The sequence below is a fragment of the Chlorocebus sabaeus genome, chromosome 25 (genome assembly GCF_047675955.1).
Source record: "Chlorocebus sabaeus isolate Y175 chromosome 25, mChlSab1.0.hap1, whole genome shotgun sequence".
Taxonomy (NCBI): Eukaryota; Metazoa; Chordata; class Mammalia; order Primates; family Cercopithecidae; genus Chlorocebus; species Chlorocebus sabaeus.
In genome coordinates this window covers 4,242,822-4,258,907 of record NC_132928.1, presented here as the reverse complement: position 1 = coordinate 4,258,907, position 16,086 = coordinate 4,242,822, and the positions used below count along the sequence as shown (strand labels likewise).

The following is a 16,086-nucleotide window of genomic DNA, read 5'->3' as shown; positions in this document are numbered from 1 at the left end:
TCAAGAATAAGACTGATTTTTCCCTCAGAAAACAGTTTATTTTTCAATATTATCCATTGTTAACTTTGATACAGCCACAGCTTGAGAACAGCAGTAGTAATTGCAATGATAGATCCAACTTGGAGATTAATTTTAAAATACCTTATGATAATATATTTTATATAGAATAACTCATTTCTATTTTAACATTTAGACTCGATGGCAAGAAATAATCAATCAAATAGATAACAAATTAGAAGGAATTTTGGGTGACATACTTCTTTCAGCAGCATGCATTGTATACAGTGGAATTTTAACACCAGAATTTCGCCAGTTGATTGTGAATAAATGGGAGACTTTCTGCACCGAAAATGGCATTTCTTTGTCTTCCAACTTCTCTTTAATTAAAGTTATGGCACAAAAATATGAGGTAATAACATATTTCTATTATCCAGTTAAGTGGCTATTATTGTTGATTTGGGTTTTAGCTGTATGTGTAGTTTTGGGCGTGGATGTTGTCCCAAAATTATTTTGATAAATGAAAATATTTTGTTAATAGTTTGTTTCAGGTCTTAATTTTTTTTATTTATAGCCCTAATGCCTCAATAAGTTGTATCTCTCCTGTTTCTCATACTGAGCAAAAGTCACAAAATATCTCTTTTCCCACCGTAATCCTATTACCCTGTCTCAATCAATATAGGCAGTTTCTCTCTCTGAAACCTCTTTCATTTAATACAATTGAACTTATTGAACCACAGGGAGTGTTCTTAGACACAGCCAAAAATGTAGAACTACATTTATTAACTTAGATACTTATTGTCTGTTTATGTAAATCATATGCTGATGTTTAAAGGATAAAAGAGAAATGCACCTACCTTTTGTTAATCCTCCAAGAATAATTTTAGATTGGATCCCCACTGATAATTTCCCTTAAATTGACCATGCAACCTACAAAATCTTAGAAACAAATACTGTCTTCACTTTTTTATAATGCTAATAACCAATTTAAACTCAAATATAACAGTTATTACATTAGGTGTAAATGGACTAAATGTTCCAGTAACAAGTCTAAGATTGTGGCCAGGTGCGGTGGCTCATGCCTGTTATGCCAGAACTTTGGGACGCCCAGATAGGAGGAACTCTTGAGTGTAGGAATTCAAGACCAGCCTGTCTCTACAAAAAAATTAAAAAATAGCCAACCTGGGCAATGTAGCAAGACCCTGTCTAAAAAAAAAATTACTGAGCATGGTGCCACATGCCTGTCATCCTAAGCCTAAGCCACTTGGAAGGCTGAGGTGGGAGGATCACATGAGCCCAAGAGATCAAGGCTGCAGTGAGCTATGATGGTGCCCTTGCATTCCAGCCTAGGCTACTGAGAGAAGACCCTGTCTCTAAAAGAAAAAACAATTGTCTTGCTTTGTTACACAAAGGATTTTATTTATCTTAGCAAATATGACACTATTAGCAAACCCAAGAATAAGATTAATTTTCCTCTCAGAAAACATTTTTCAATATTATCCATTATTAACTTTTGTACAACCACAGCTTGAGAACGGCAGTAGTAATTGTAATGATAGATCACAATCATTGCAATGATTGCACGTGCACAATGTTGGCACATGCCTATAGTCCTAACTACTTATGAGGCTGAGGTGGAAGGATCACTTGAGTACAGGAGGTCAACGCTGCAGTGAGGCATGATCATGCCATTGCACTCCAGCATGGGAGACAGCCCAAGTCTCTGTCTCTCTCTCTCTACATATATATGTGTGTGTGTGTGTATATATTATATATATATGTATACATATAGCATATGTGTATACTACATATGTAGAGAGACCTCAAGAAATCCTCATAAAGTTATGACTATACATATATACTATATATACACATATAAACTTATATATACACACACACATACATACTTATATGTATATATACACTTATATGTATATACACATATATACATATGTGCATACATATATACATATGTACATACATAATGTATATACATATATACACATATATACATATGTACATGTATGTATGTGTTATGTGTGTACATACATATATGCGTATACCTATATGTATACATACATATATACATACATATATTCATACTTATACATATATGTATATGACTATATATGTATATATGTACAGAGACCTCAAGCAATCCTCATATATAAAGTTATAAGACTATGTAACAGTATAAACCAAAGCACAAAATAGAAAACATACATTATTTATAAAATAAAACATACATTATTTATAAAAGACACATCTAAAACATAAAGAAAAGTTGAGAGTCAGAAATAGGAGAGCGTTTACCATAGATTACAAAAACAAAAGGACAAAATAGATGTTAAGGCATAAAAGGATTACTAGACTTAAGCTCACTTTACAATAGGAATTGGTTTAATTCTCCAAGCAAATGTTAACAATTCTAAATTGTTAACCTAATAGCATGATCTCAAATAATATAAAGCAAATATTAAAAGAACTATAGGGAAAAAATAGACAAATCTACAATCATAGTGAAGGATTTTAATACCCTTCTTTCTGTAACTCAGAACAAGCACACAAAATCGGTAAGAATAGAGAAGCTTTGAACAACATGATCAGCAAATGGACTGAATGGGAATAGAGCACCGTAGCCTATACCTGCAGCTGACACATTATATGCAAACACATATAGAACTGCCAAATTGACCATATAACAGGCCACAAATCAAGTTTGACCAAATGTCAGAGGACTGAACTCCTACAGAATATGGCATCTGATCAAAGTGCAGTTAAGCTAGAAGTCAATAATTAAAAGATACTTTGAAAATCCCCATATTTTTGAAATTAGGAAATATACTCCTAAGATAACCGCAGAACAAAATTGAAATCAGAAACTTTAAAATGATACACTGGTGAAAGATTTTCTTTTGAGATTGGGAAGATGACAAAGGGATGTTCACTATCTCCACTTGTGTTTACTGGAGAGTCTGGGCAGTGAAGTAAGGCAAGGGGAAAAAAGATATTAGCATTGAATAAAAACATAAATTTTTGGAGGTGATATATTATGTACTTATAAAATCCAAGAGAACCTATAGATATATCATGATAATTAATAAACATTTAGCAAACTTTCTGAAATTAACAAAGTCAAATTGCATTTCTCTTCAGCAACAGTAGTGTACAATGTTTTTAGATACCAATGTGACCTAAAATGGTATCTAAAACACATCTTTTGCACATCAGAATGAATCTCAAAAATGTGAAAAATTTATAGAAAGAAAACTATAAAATACTAAGATGCGTTTTAAGAAACTTAAATAAATGAAGAGTTATACCAAGTTCATGAATTGGAAAACTCAATATTCTAAAGTTACTAGACTGACCTATAGATTCAGTGTAATCTCATATATATACACACATATATACTTATATATACACACATATACTTATATGTATAAGACTATACATATATATGTATATATGTAGAGAGACCTCAAGCAACACAACAACATGAATTAAAGCCAGACACAGAAAAAGATGGAAGATTTCACTTATCTACAGTTCAAAAATAAGCAAAACTAAACTATCGTGTTTAATAAAGAAAAGCATAAAAGTCTGGAGAACGATTCATTTTTGAAAATAGAAACTCTTCTTTGCTATTGGGCTCAGGGCATGTTTCTCTCACCACAATCATGTTTACTCCTGTCTTCTTTGCCTGTATTCAGATGCAATCTACACTCCAATCAATAGCAATACTTGTATTTTTCAGGATTCTTCATCATCTGTCCTATTTCCTTTTACATAGAATTTGAGAGCATGCAGTTCTTCACAGGCATAAATGAAAAAACTTTCCTCTGTTCCCAAACTAAAAAGTATGTTAGGCTTCTCCTGGGGAGACCCCTGCTACCTTTTGCTGGAGGGTTTCCTTGGTGTCCTGTTTCTACTCTTACCTCCATAGGCTTCTTGGCCTTTTTCTCCCAACCTGCTGATACTGCCATGAAATTGGAGTGGCAGAAAAAGAGAGGCCATGTAAAGAGTCAAAGCTCACCCGGCTTGAAGTCAGCTTCTGAGTCAAATGGTAGCTCTGCTTCTTATTCTGACAGTATAACCTTAGACAAGTATCTAACGTCTTTTAGCCTCAGTACCTCCATCTTAGAAATAAGGGTTATTATAGTAATTTCACTACCTAGTATATATGTATGTGTGGTTGGCAGTTGGTAGGGGCAAAATAGAGTAGCTATTATTATATTTGTATAATTCTATTATTGCATATTTCATATATGCATTAGAGTCTAAGAGCCTTAGAAGCAGGTGCTGTATCTTATTTCCTTTGTGTCCCCCATGGCATCTTTGTTGTGATGGGCATTATAATGTCCTTATTGTTGAACACAAAAATGTAATTTAGTGCATAATTACTCAGCTTCCCAAAAATTTCATATCTGTTTCTTTAAACTGTTCATTTCCATAGCATTCTTAAACAGTATTTCTTTTTCTAAAGGCAGTGATTCTGTAGGATCTTTTAGTACCCTGTAGGATACTAAAGATGTGAAGACATTTACAAAATAGTGAAAGAACTAATTATTTCGTTGCAGATCAGCCGATGGCATAATCAGGGACTACCTCATGGTCAGTATTCAGTAGAGAATGCCATCTTGATCAAGAATGGCCAGCAGTGGCCACTGCTGATTGACCCACATAGGCAAGCTCACAACTGGATCCGTCAGATGGAAGGATCCAGGCTGCAGAAGCTCTCCATTGAAGACAACAATTACACCAAAAAAATTGAAAATGCTATGAAGACAGGAGGGAGTGTCCTCCTGCAGGTAAGTGGGCAGTATGGCCCAATTTCCCTTGCAGCTGATACATATGTTGTATGCACTGAGCATAAAGGCTAAAAGTTTTCAGTGACACATAACTGTCAGGGAAAAAATAACAACAGACATACACACATATATACTTAGAGACAGAGAGTGAGTTTTCAATGCTCAGTTCTCTTACAGCTGTCTTTCACTGGAGTCCAGATATTTAATAAAACTTAAATTTTTTAATTTTCATTTTTGTGGGTACATAGTAGGTGTATATAGTTATGGGGTATATGAGATGTTTTTGAAACAGGCATACAATGTGTAATCACATCATGCAGAACGGAGTATCCATTCCCTTGAGCATTATCTTTTGTTACAAACAATCCAATTATACTCTTAGTTATTTTTAAATGTACAATTAAATTATTATTGACTGTAGTCACCCTGTTGTGCTATGAAATACTAGGTCTTATTCATTCTTTCTAACTCAACATTTAAATGTTTTAATGCTGCTTTTTTTTTTTTCAACCAATTTGTTTTAAGATGATTTTTCTTATTTTTGTCTATTGGGTTTTTCAGAATCTCCTTGAGACATTAGCTCCAGGCTTAAAGGCAATTCTGAAAAAGGATATCTATCAGAAAAAAGGACACTATTTCATAAGGGTTGGTGACGCTGAGATCGAATACAATTCAAATTTTAGGTAATGTGCCACCGCTAAATTGAGTCAAATGTGTATGCTTTTTAAGATAAATAATATTGAATGCCTTGTATTCAGTCCTGTTAAGCTTCTACATGGAGGAAAAAGTAAGATTGTCTTTGGAATATTCTTTTTGTTTTTGTGTTGGCAGAAGTATTCATCAGTATACAGAAAAGATAACCGATTTGTATCAAGTCACTCCAAACTAACACTTTTCAAACTGTGCATGATGAAACCTGTGGGTTTTATGAGGAGTCTTCAGAAGCTATGCAGAGAGGAGCAAGCGAGAAGCCTGGCTCTGCTTCATCTGAAGAAGCTCTGTTTGTTCTGTTTGCCTAACATTTTATTTGGGCGAGAAAAGTTTCTGCCTTTTTAAAACACACACACACACACACACACACACACACACAAAATCTATATTTAATATCTAGAGCAAAAAGAGATTTTTGCCTAGGAAGATAAAAAGCATTATATCCATGTTCCCAGCAGTAAAGGGACTCCAGGAAATGGACTCGCACTAGCCAATTTCACACAGCACTGTTACATAGATTTGATTACCATAAAAATGTGACTCCCAAGAAATAAGATGTTTGAATTGTTCATGGGCATTCTCTCCTTGTAGGCAAAGCCACAGGAAAGGCCATTTATAATAAGAGCCTTGCTGGGTAAGCAAGTAATTGGCAAAGGAAACTAGAAGACTTTAGCCATCATCAGCCTGGTGCTTTTAACTTATTCCCAGGAATTCTGACGTACTGACTCCTTACCAAGCGGTGCTGACTCAAACCTATTGGTCAGTGTGTCCTCTCCCCTGTGCAGGGCTGCAGTCTCTCATGAAATTATTACTCCTTGGAATTCTCTCTTCTGTGGCCAGGCGTGGTGGTGCATGCCTGTAATCCCAGCACTTTGGGAAGCTGAGGCAGGTGGATCACTTGAGGTCAGGAGTTCAAGACCAGCCTGACCAATATGGTGAAACCCCTGTCTCTACTAAATACAAAAAAAAAAAAAAAATTACTCAGATGTGGTGGCGCATGCCTGTAATCCCAGCTACTTGGGAGGCTGAGGCAGGAGAATCGCTTGAACCTGGGAGGCGAAGGTTGCACCTGAGAGCCAAGATCGCACCATTGCACTCCAGCCTGGGCAACAAGAGCAAAACTCTGTCTGAAATAATAATAATGATAATAATAATTCTCTCTTCTGTTAATAAAACAGTTTCCAAAGTACGTTCCTCAAAACATTTCCATGCTGTAATAGGTGTCACTCAAAAAAGAGATCCCAAGGCTTCTTAAAGTGGGCTAAAGGTAACAGTCCTACAGGACTTAAAACCCCTTTATTCACCAAACCCTCTCCAGAAAATAGTGTTGTATAGACTACACTTTGGAAAACACTGCATTAACCCATTGTTTTTTCTTACTGGATATAATTTGTTTGATTAAGTAACAGCACTAAAAATGCTAATGAAGTAACAGTGCTAAAAATGCTAATTTTCCTGAGTAGATAACCCGGTCCCTGTGTTAGGAATGTGTGTTGAGAAGGTGCTGGAGGGCACTGTTGTAGAGGGCAGGCTTCAGTGATGGACCTCACTCTGTCACTTTCTGGCCATGTGATATGGGCAATTTATTTAATATCATTAAGCTTCAATTTCACTCTTCATAAAGTGGAATGAAGAATTGTCTCTGCTTTATTAATCTGCCCACTCTTCAGTATGACTGCCACTGACACCACCCTGCTCCACGCCACCATCATTTCTCACATGTTACCCAGTCTCCCAGCTTCCCTCTTGCTCCTCTGCTTCTCCTCCCAGGCTATTCTCAAGATGGCTGCTACATCTTGGGTACAAGGTACACTGCTCAGGTGATGGATGCACCGAAATTTCAGACTTCACCACCATACAATTCATCCATGTAGCTTTACCCCTAAAGCTATTGAAATTTTTTTTTTTTAAATGATAGCTGCTAGAGAAGTCTGATTTAAAAAGACCTTGTCACTCCTCCAATCCCTCCATTGGCTTCTCAACTCACTAAGGGTAAAAACCATGGTTTTCACAATGATCTAGTGGCAAGTCAAAACTTCTACTGTTTAACATTTTCTATACTCTGTCCTTATGTGTAAACTAAACATAGCATGTACACAGTCTGTGGTTGTATTTTTTTAAGACTTCAATGCAAATGTATTCACATAGTATACATTGAAAGTGTACTTTGTATAAAAAACTGAAAAACACTAAAAATCTTGTGTAGTTCCTGGAAAAATGCTTTATGTATTTTTAAATAAATTGTTCATTTTTTTTTCTATATGTTCTTTGAATAACTGGTGCCTTTCTCATGTTTAGGTTATACTTATCTACAGAAATAGACAACCCCCATTTTCTTCCATCAGTTTATAACTTTGTTACTATGATCAACTTCACTGTAACATTCCAAGGTTTGCAAGATCAACTCTTGTCTACTGTGGTAACTCATGAAGTTCCTCATTTAGAAGATCAACGTTCCAAGTTACTGGAGAGTATTTCCCTTGATGCCGTAACTCTTGAAGAACTAGAGGAAAAAACATTAAGTTTACTGCAGAAAGCACAAGGTAAGTCAAGATATTTAGTGATAGTAAGAGATCTTTGCAACGGATAGAATAAAAAGTTATGAGAACCAAATTTTGAATTTGAGCCAAAAATACCAAATCTCCATTTCCACCAGATAATTGATAAAGGTAGGTGAATCACCCCATTTCTAAACTTAAACATTGTGAATTTTGGTGTCCCTCAGTTCCACTTTTACTTTAGCTCATTGTGTTGTAGAACGTTTGCCACCCTGTAACTGGTATAAGTTGTAAGACAAATTTTACAGAGTCTAGTTAGTTCCCCCCATGTCTGTACTTCAGGTACAGACATCTGTTATAGGTCTCAAGTTAGATTACAGAGACTGAATGATTGAACTTTCCCCAAGTATTAATAATGAAAAGATATTTTATTTTTTATTATTTTTTTTTCAGACAGTCTCACTCCATCACCCAGGCTGGAGTGCAGTGGCGCAATCTCGGTTCACTGCAACCTCCGCCTCCTGGGTTCCAGCGATTCTCCTGCCTCAACTTCCTGAGTACCTGGGATTACCAGCGCATGCCACCACACCCGACTTAATAACTAAAAGATATTTTAAAAGCAAATAATCCAGTGACTTTTATATATCCCATTAAAACATGCTGTTGGCCGGGCACGGTGGCTCACACCTGTAATCCCAACACTTTGGGAGGCTGAAGCAGGCAGATCACCTGAGGTCAGGAGTTGGAGACCAGCCTGACCAACGTGGAGAAACCCCATCTCTACTAAAAATGCAAAATTAGCTGGGCTTGGTGGTGCATGCCTGTAATCCCAGCTACTCAGGAGGCTGAGACAGGAGAATCGCTTGAACCCAGGAGGTGGAGGCTGTGGTGAGTCAAGATGGCGCCAATGCATTCCAGCCTGGGTTAAGAAGAACGAAACTCCGTCTAAAAAAAAAAAAGGAAAAAAAGAAAAAAAAAAAAGAGACTGTTAATTAAAGTAGCAGTAGAAATTATTTTCCTCTCCAGCACAAAAAAATCTTTACTGCATCTAAACTTAAAGAAACATAAATTCCTGAGTCACACTGATGTAGGCCCCTAACTCAACTGTGATAAAATACAGTTTATCTAACAATGGACTGCCTTTCTGTTTTAACCTGTGACTCATTGGAACTTGAAGGTTTCTCAAACACTTTAGTCCTCAAGAGTATGTATAGAAATCATCTGTAGAATTTATTACTTTTCTTTCTTTTTGAAAAATACAAATGGCCAGTGGCTACCACCACAGACTTACTGAATCTGAACTTCCACACATTGGGCCCTGGCTTATGTTTATTTTTGAAGCTCTCTACACAATTATTATGTCTGCTTCTGATTGCATATTATTTGTCTAATCTAAAGCCCATGGTCTGAAATGCAAGTCCATTGTTACCAGATACTGTACTAAAACAAATTAAAAGCTAGGTTTTTTTTTTAAAGGCAAAATTTTACCAATAGTAATAATTAAGAATATAATTTTTGAAAGATGAGGAAACCAAGTTTGATAGGGCATGAAGCACCCATACCTTGGAAGCAATATTGACTATTTCAAACATAAAAGAACCCAGGGAATTAAAAACAAAACAAACAAAAACTACTTGATGATGAAGTCTCACCGACTGAGCAATCAGAATCAGAAAGTGGAAGGAAACCTGAGTGCAGTCACCTCACCGTTCATGCAGAGAAGCCAATCCATCCTGTTTGAAATTCAAAATGTATTTTTATTTTTTTAAATAGAGATTGAATTCTTTCATTGCTTTCATCATCTTTTCTTATAATCTTAGAATAATGTTTTAGAAACTAATATATATTATATTCAAGAAATGTTTACCTGAGATTCAGCAATTCTATTTATTCTTTTTCTTAATTCCAGTAAAGGTAAATTTACTAGTTACTTAAAACACAGTATTTATAGTAGGATCCATTTCTCATAAACACACACACACACGCATATTCTGTCTGTTTATCAATCCATTTATTTACCCTTCTATCTGCACATATGTATAGAGAGAGATACTTTGGATGATCTTACCTATGTGTTAACACTGGAACTTTTGGGGGCAGTGATGCCATGGGTCCCACCCCCACCCCTCACAGCCTGGGTCCACATTTGCCCACTTGCCCCTCCTCTTGGCCAGCGCTCACAGGTGCTACTACATGGTAGCCCATGCTTTATCATCCAGAGCTGGAACCACATTCACCGTGCTGCCTTGGACTTCCCGGAAGCAAGACAGAGCTGCCTGTCTTGTGTCAGTGCAATGCCTTGTATCAGTGCAGTGATGAATTTGAGCGGTTCCCACATTGTGGTTACAAACCTTTCTTCACTGAAAGGATGTGGCTCCCCACTGTTAGACATTTACCTTAATATTGACATTTCTTCCCTAACAAATTGCTGCAAGTAACAGCACCTTGCTGAGACCTGTGGCCGAAACAATAACAACTTTGATGAGGAGTTCCAGTGTTGGCCTCCGTAAGGTCTGCTAAGATGTTCAGAAAACACTGACTTGTTCAGCATGTTCTTAACCTTTAACAAAGAACTTACATTTTTATGGCATACAACTGCCTTAGTTTGGGGAAATGATTAAGACCTTAAGGGGCGGAGCAAGATGGCCGAATAGGAACAGCTCCAGTCTCCAACTCCCAGCGCCAGCGACACAGAAGACCGGTGATTTCTGCATTTTGAACTGAGGTACTGGGTTCATCTCACTAGGGAGTGCCGGACAATCGGTGCTGGTCAACTGCTGCAGCCTGACCAGCTAGAGCTGAAGCAGGGCAAGGCATCTCCTCACCTGGGAAGTGCAAGGGGGAAGGGAATCCCTTTTCCTAGCCAGGGGAACTGAGACACACAACACCTGAAAAATCGGGTAACTCCCACCCCAATACTGCGCTTTAAGCAAACAGGCACACCAAGAGATTGTATCCCACACCTGGCCGGGAGGGTCCCATGCCCACGGAGCCTCCCTCATTGCTAGCACAGCAGTCTGCGATCTAACGGCAAGGCAGCAACGAGGCTGGGGGAGGGGCGCCCGCCATTGCTGAGGCTTAAGTAGGTAAACAAAGCCACTGGGAAGCTCGAACTGGGTGGAGCTCACAGCACCTCAAGGAAACCTGCCTGTCTCTGTAGACTCCACCTATGGGGACAGGGCACAGCTAAACAACAACAACAAAAAGCAGCAGAAACCTCTGCAGACGCAAACAACTCTGTCTGACAGCTTTGAAGAGAGCAGTGGATCTCCCAACACTGGGAGGTTGAGATCTGAGAAGGGACAGACTGCCTGCTCAAGTGGGTCCCTGACCCCAGAGTAGCCTAACTGGGAGACATCCCCCACTAGGGGCAGTCTGACACCCCACAACTCACAGGGTGGAGTACACCTCTGAGAGGAAGCTTCCAAAGCAAGAATCAGACAGGTAGACTCGCTGTTCAGCAATATTCTGTCTTCTGCAGCCTCTGCTGCTGATACCCAGGCAAACAGGGTCTGGAGTGGACCTCAAGCAATCTCCAACAGACCTACAGCTGAGGGTCCTGACTGGTAGAAGGAAAACTGTCAAACAGGAAGGACACCTACACCAAAACCCCATCAGTACGTCACCATCATCAAAGACCAGAGGCAGATAAAACCACAAAGATGGGGAAAAAGCAGGGCAGAAAAGCTGGAAATTCAAAAAATAAGAGTGCATCTCCCCCTGCAAAGGAGCGCAGCTCATCGCCAGCAACGGATCAAAGCTGGACGGAGAATGACTTTGACGAGAGGAGAGAAGAAGGCTTCAGTCCATCAAACTTCTCAGAGCTTAAGGAGGAATTACATACCCAGCACAAAGAAACTAAAAATCTTGAAAAAAGAGTGGAAGAATTGATGGCTAGAGTAATTAATGGAGAGAAGGTCATAAACGAAATGACAGAGATGAAAACCATGACATGAGAAATACGTGACAAATGAACAAGCTTCAGTAACCGACTCGATCAACTGGAAGAAAGAGTATCAGCGATTGAGGATCAAATGAATGAAATGAAGCAAGAAGAGAAACCAAAAGAAAAAAGAAGAAAAATAAATGAACAAAGCCTGCAAGAAGTATGGGATTATGTAAAAAGACCAAATCTACGTCTGATTGGGGTGCCTGAAAGTGAGGGGGAAAATGGAACCAAGTTGGAAAAACTCTGCAGGATATCATCCAGGAGAACTTCCCCAACCTAGTAGGGCAGGCCAACATTCAAATTCAGGAAATACAGAGAATGCCACAAATACTCCTCGAGAAGAGCAACTCCAAGACACATAATTGCCAGATTCACCAGAGTTGAAATGAAGGAAAAAATCCTAACGGCAGCCAGAGAGAAAGGTCGGGTTACCCACAAAGGGAAGCCCATCAGACTAACAGCAGATCTCTCGGCAGAAACTCTACAAGCCAGAAGAGAGTGGGGGCCAATATTCAACATTCTTAAAGAAAAGAATTTTAAACCCAGAATTTCATATCCAGCCAAACTAAGTTTCATAAGTGAAGGAGAAATAAAATCCTTTACAGATAAGCAAATGCTTAGAGATTTTGTCACCACCAGGCCTGCCTTACAAGAGACCCTGAAGGAAGCACTAAACATAGAAAGAAACAACCGGTACCAGCCGTTGCAAAAACATGCCAAAATGTAAAGACCATCGAGGCTAGGAAGAAACTGCATCAACTAACGAGCAAAATAACCACTTAATATCATAATGGCAGGATCAAGTTCACACATAACAATATTAGCCTTAATGTAAATGGACTAAATGCTCCAATTAAAAGACACAGACTGGCAAACTGGATAAAGAGTCAAGACCCATCAGTCTGCTGTATTCAGGAGACCCATCTCACATGCAGAGACATACATAGGCTCAAAATAAAGGGATGGAGGAAGATCTACCAAGCAAATGGAGAACAAAAAAACGCAGGGGTTGCAATACTAGTCTCTGATAAAACAGACTTTAAACCATCAAAGATCAAAAGAGACAAAGAAGGCCATTACATAATGGTAAAGGGATCGATTCACCAAGAAGAGCTAACTATCCTAAATATATATGCACCCAATACAGGAACACCCATATTCATAAAGCAAGTCCTTAGAGACTTACAAAGAGACTTAGACTCCCATACAATAATAGTGGGAGACTTCAACACTCCACTGTCAACATTAGACAGATCAACGAGACAGAAAGTTAATAAGGATATCCAGGAATTGAACTCATCTCTACAGCAAGCAGACCTAATAGACATCTATAGAACTCTCCACCCCAAATCAACAGAATATACATTCTTCTCAGCACCACATCACACTTATTCCAAAATTGACCACATAATTGGAAGTAAAGCACTCCTCAGCAAATGTACAAGAACAGAAATTATAACAAACTGTCTCTCAGACCACAGTGCACTCAAACTGGAACTCAGGACTAAGAAACTCAATCCAAACTGCTCAACTACATGGAAACTGAACAACCTGCTCCTGAATGACTACTGGGAACATAATGAAATGAAGGCAGAAATAAAGATGTTCTTTGAAACCAATGAGAACAAAGATACAACATACCAGAATCTCTGGGACACATTTAAAGAAGTGTGTAGAGGGAAATTTATAGCACTAAATGCCCACAAGAGAAAACAGGAAAGATCTAAAATTGACACTCTAACATCACAATTAAAAGAACTAGAGAAGCAAGAGCAAACACATTCAAAAGCTAGCAGAAGGCAAGAAGTAACTAAGATCAGAGCAGAACTGAAGGAGATAAGAGACGCAAAAAAACCCTCCAAAAAATCAATGATTCCAGGAGTTGGTTTTTTGAAAAGATCAACAAAATTGACAGACCGCTAGCAAGACTAATAAAGAAGAAAAGAGAGAAGAATCAAATAGACGCAATTAAAAATGATAAAGGGGATATCACCACCGACCCCACAGAAATACAAACTACCATCAGAGAATTCTATAAACACCTCTACACAAATAAACTAGAAAATCTAGAAGAAATGGATAATTTCCTGGACACTTACAGTCTTCCAAGACTAAACCAGGAAGAAGTTGAATCCCTGAGTAGACCAATAACAGGCTCTGAAATTGAGGCAATAATTAATAGCCTACCAACCAAAAAAAGTCCAGGACCAGATGGATTCACAGCTGAATTCTACCAGAGGTACAAGGAGGAGCTGGTACCATTCCTTCTGAAACTATTCCAATCAATAGAAAAAGAGGGAATCCTCCCTAACTCATTTTATGAGGCCAACATCATCCTGATACCAAAGCCTGGCAGAGACACAACTAAAAAAGAGAATTTTAGACCAATATCCTTGATGAACATCGATGCAAAAATCCTCAATAAAATACTGGCAAACCAGATTCAGCAACACATCGAAAAGCTTATCCACCATGATCAAGTGGGCTTCATCCCTGGGATGCAAGGCTGGTTCAACATTCGCAAATCAATAAACATAATCCAGCATATAAACAGAACCAAAGACAAGAACCACATGATTATCTCAATAGATGCAGATAAGGCTTTTGACAAAATTCAACAGCCCTTCATGCTAAAAACACTCAATAAATTCGGTATTGATGGAACGTACTTCAAAATAATAAGAGCTATTTATGACAAACCCACAGCCAATATCATACTGAATGGGCAAAAACTGGAAAAATTCCCTTTGAAAACTGGCACAAGACAGGGATGCCCTCTCTCACCACTCCTATTCAACATAGTGTTGGAAGTTCTGGCTAGGGCAATCAGGCAAGAGAAAGAAATCAAGGGGATTCAGTTAGGAAAAGAAGAAGTCAAATTGTCCCTGTTTGCAGATGACATGATTGTATATTTAGAAAACCCCATTGTCTCAGCCCAAAATCTCCTTAAGCTGATCAGCAACTTCAGCAAAGTCTCAGGATACAAAATTAATGCGCAAAAATCACAAGCATTCTTATATACCAGTAACAGACAGACAGACAGCCAAATCATGAATGAACTTCCATTCACAATTGCTTCAAAGAGAATAAAATACTAGGAATCCAATTTACAAGGGATGTAAAGGACCTCTTCAAGGAGAACTACAAACCACTGCTCAGTGAAATCAAAGAGGACACAAACAAATGGAAGACCATACCATGCTCATGGATAGGAAGAATCAATATCGTGAAAATGGCCATACTGCCTAAGGTTATTTATAGATTCAACGCCATCCCCATCAAGCTACCAATGAGTTTCTTCACAGAATTGGAAAAAACTGCTTTAAAGTTCATATGGAAGCAAAAAAGACCCCGCATTGCCAAGACAATCCTAAGTCAAAAGAACAAAGCTGGAGGCATCACACTACCTGACTTCAAACTATACTACAAGGCTACAGTAACCAAAACAGCATGGTACTGGTACCAAAACAGAGATATAGACCAATGGAACAGAACAGAGTCCTCAGAAATAATACCACACATCTACAGCCATCTGATCTTTGACAAACCTGAGAGAAACAAGAAATGGGGAAAGGATTCCCTATTTAATAAATGGTGCTGGGAAAATTGGCTAGCCATAAGTAGAAAGCTGAAACTGGATCCTTTCCTTACTCCTTATACGAAAATTAATTCAAGATGGATTAGAGACTTAAATGTTAGACCTAATACCATAAAAACCCTAGAAGAAAACCTAGGTAGTACCATTTAGGACATAGGCATGGGCAAAGACTTCATGTCTAAACACCAAAAGCAACAGCAACAAAAGCCAAAATTGACAAATGGGATCTAATTAAACTAAAGAGCTTCTGCACAGCAAAAGAGCTACCATCAGAGTGAACAGGCAACTTACAGAATGGGAGAAAATTTTTGCAATCTACTCATCTGACAAAGGGCTAATATCCAGAACCTATAAAGAACTCAAACAAATTTACAAGAAAAAAACAAACAACCCCATCAAAAAATGGGCAAAGTATATGAACAGACATTTCTCAAAAGAAGACATGCATACAGCCAACAGACACATGAAAAAATGCTCATCATCACTGGCCATCAGAGAAATGCCAATCAAAACCACAATGAG

The 16,086-nt window shown here is 38.1% G+C and overlaps 1 protein-coding gene across 1 annotated transcript in view; it reads left to right on the top strand.

Moving 5' to 3' along the window:
* The window catches only part of DNAH14 (dynein axonemal heavy chain 14), a 528,962-nt gene that overhangs the window by 447,050 nt on the left and 65,826 nt on the right, over window positions 1-16,086 (top strand). Inside the window, exons 66-69 of the mRNA XM_073011492.1 lie at window positions 194-409; window positions 4,578-4,808; window positions 5,370-5,491; window positions 7,818-8,062. Coding sequence (XP_072867593.1) covers window positions 194-409; window positions 4,578-4,808; window positions 5,370-5,491; window positions 7,818-8,062 — 814 coding nt within the window. The remainder of the gene's footprint in view (window positions 1-193; window positions 410-4,577; window positions 4,809-5,369; window positions 5,492-7,817; window positions 8,063-16,086) is intronic.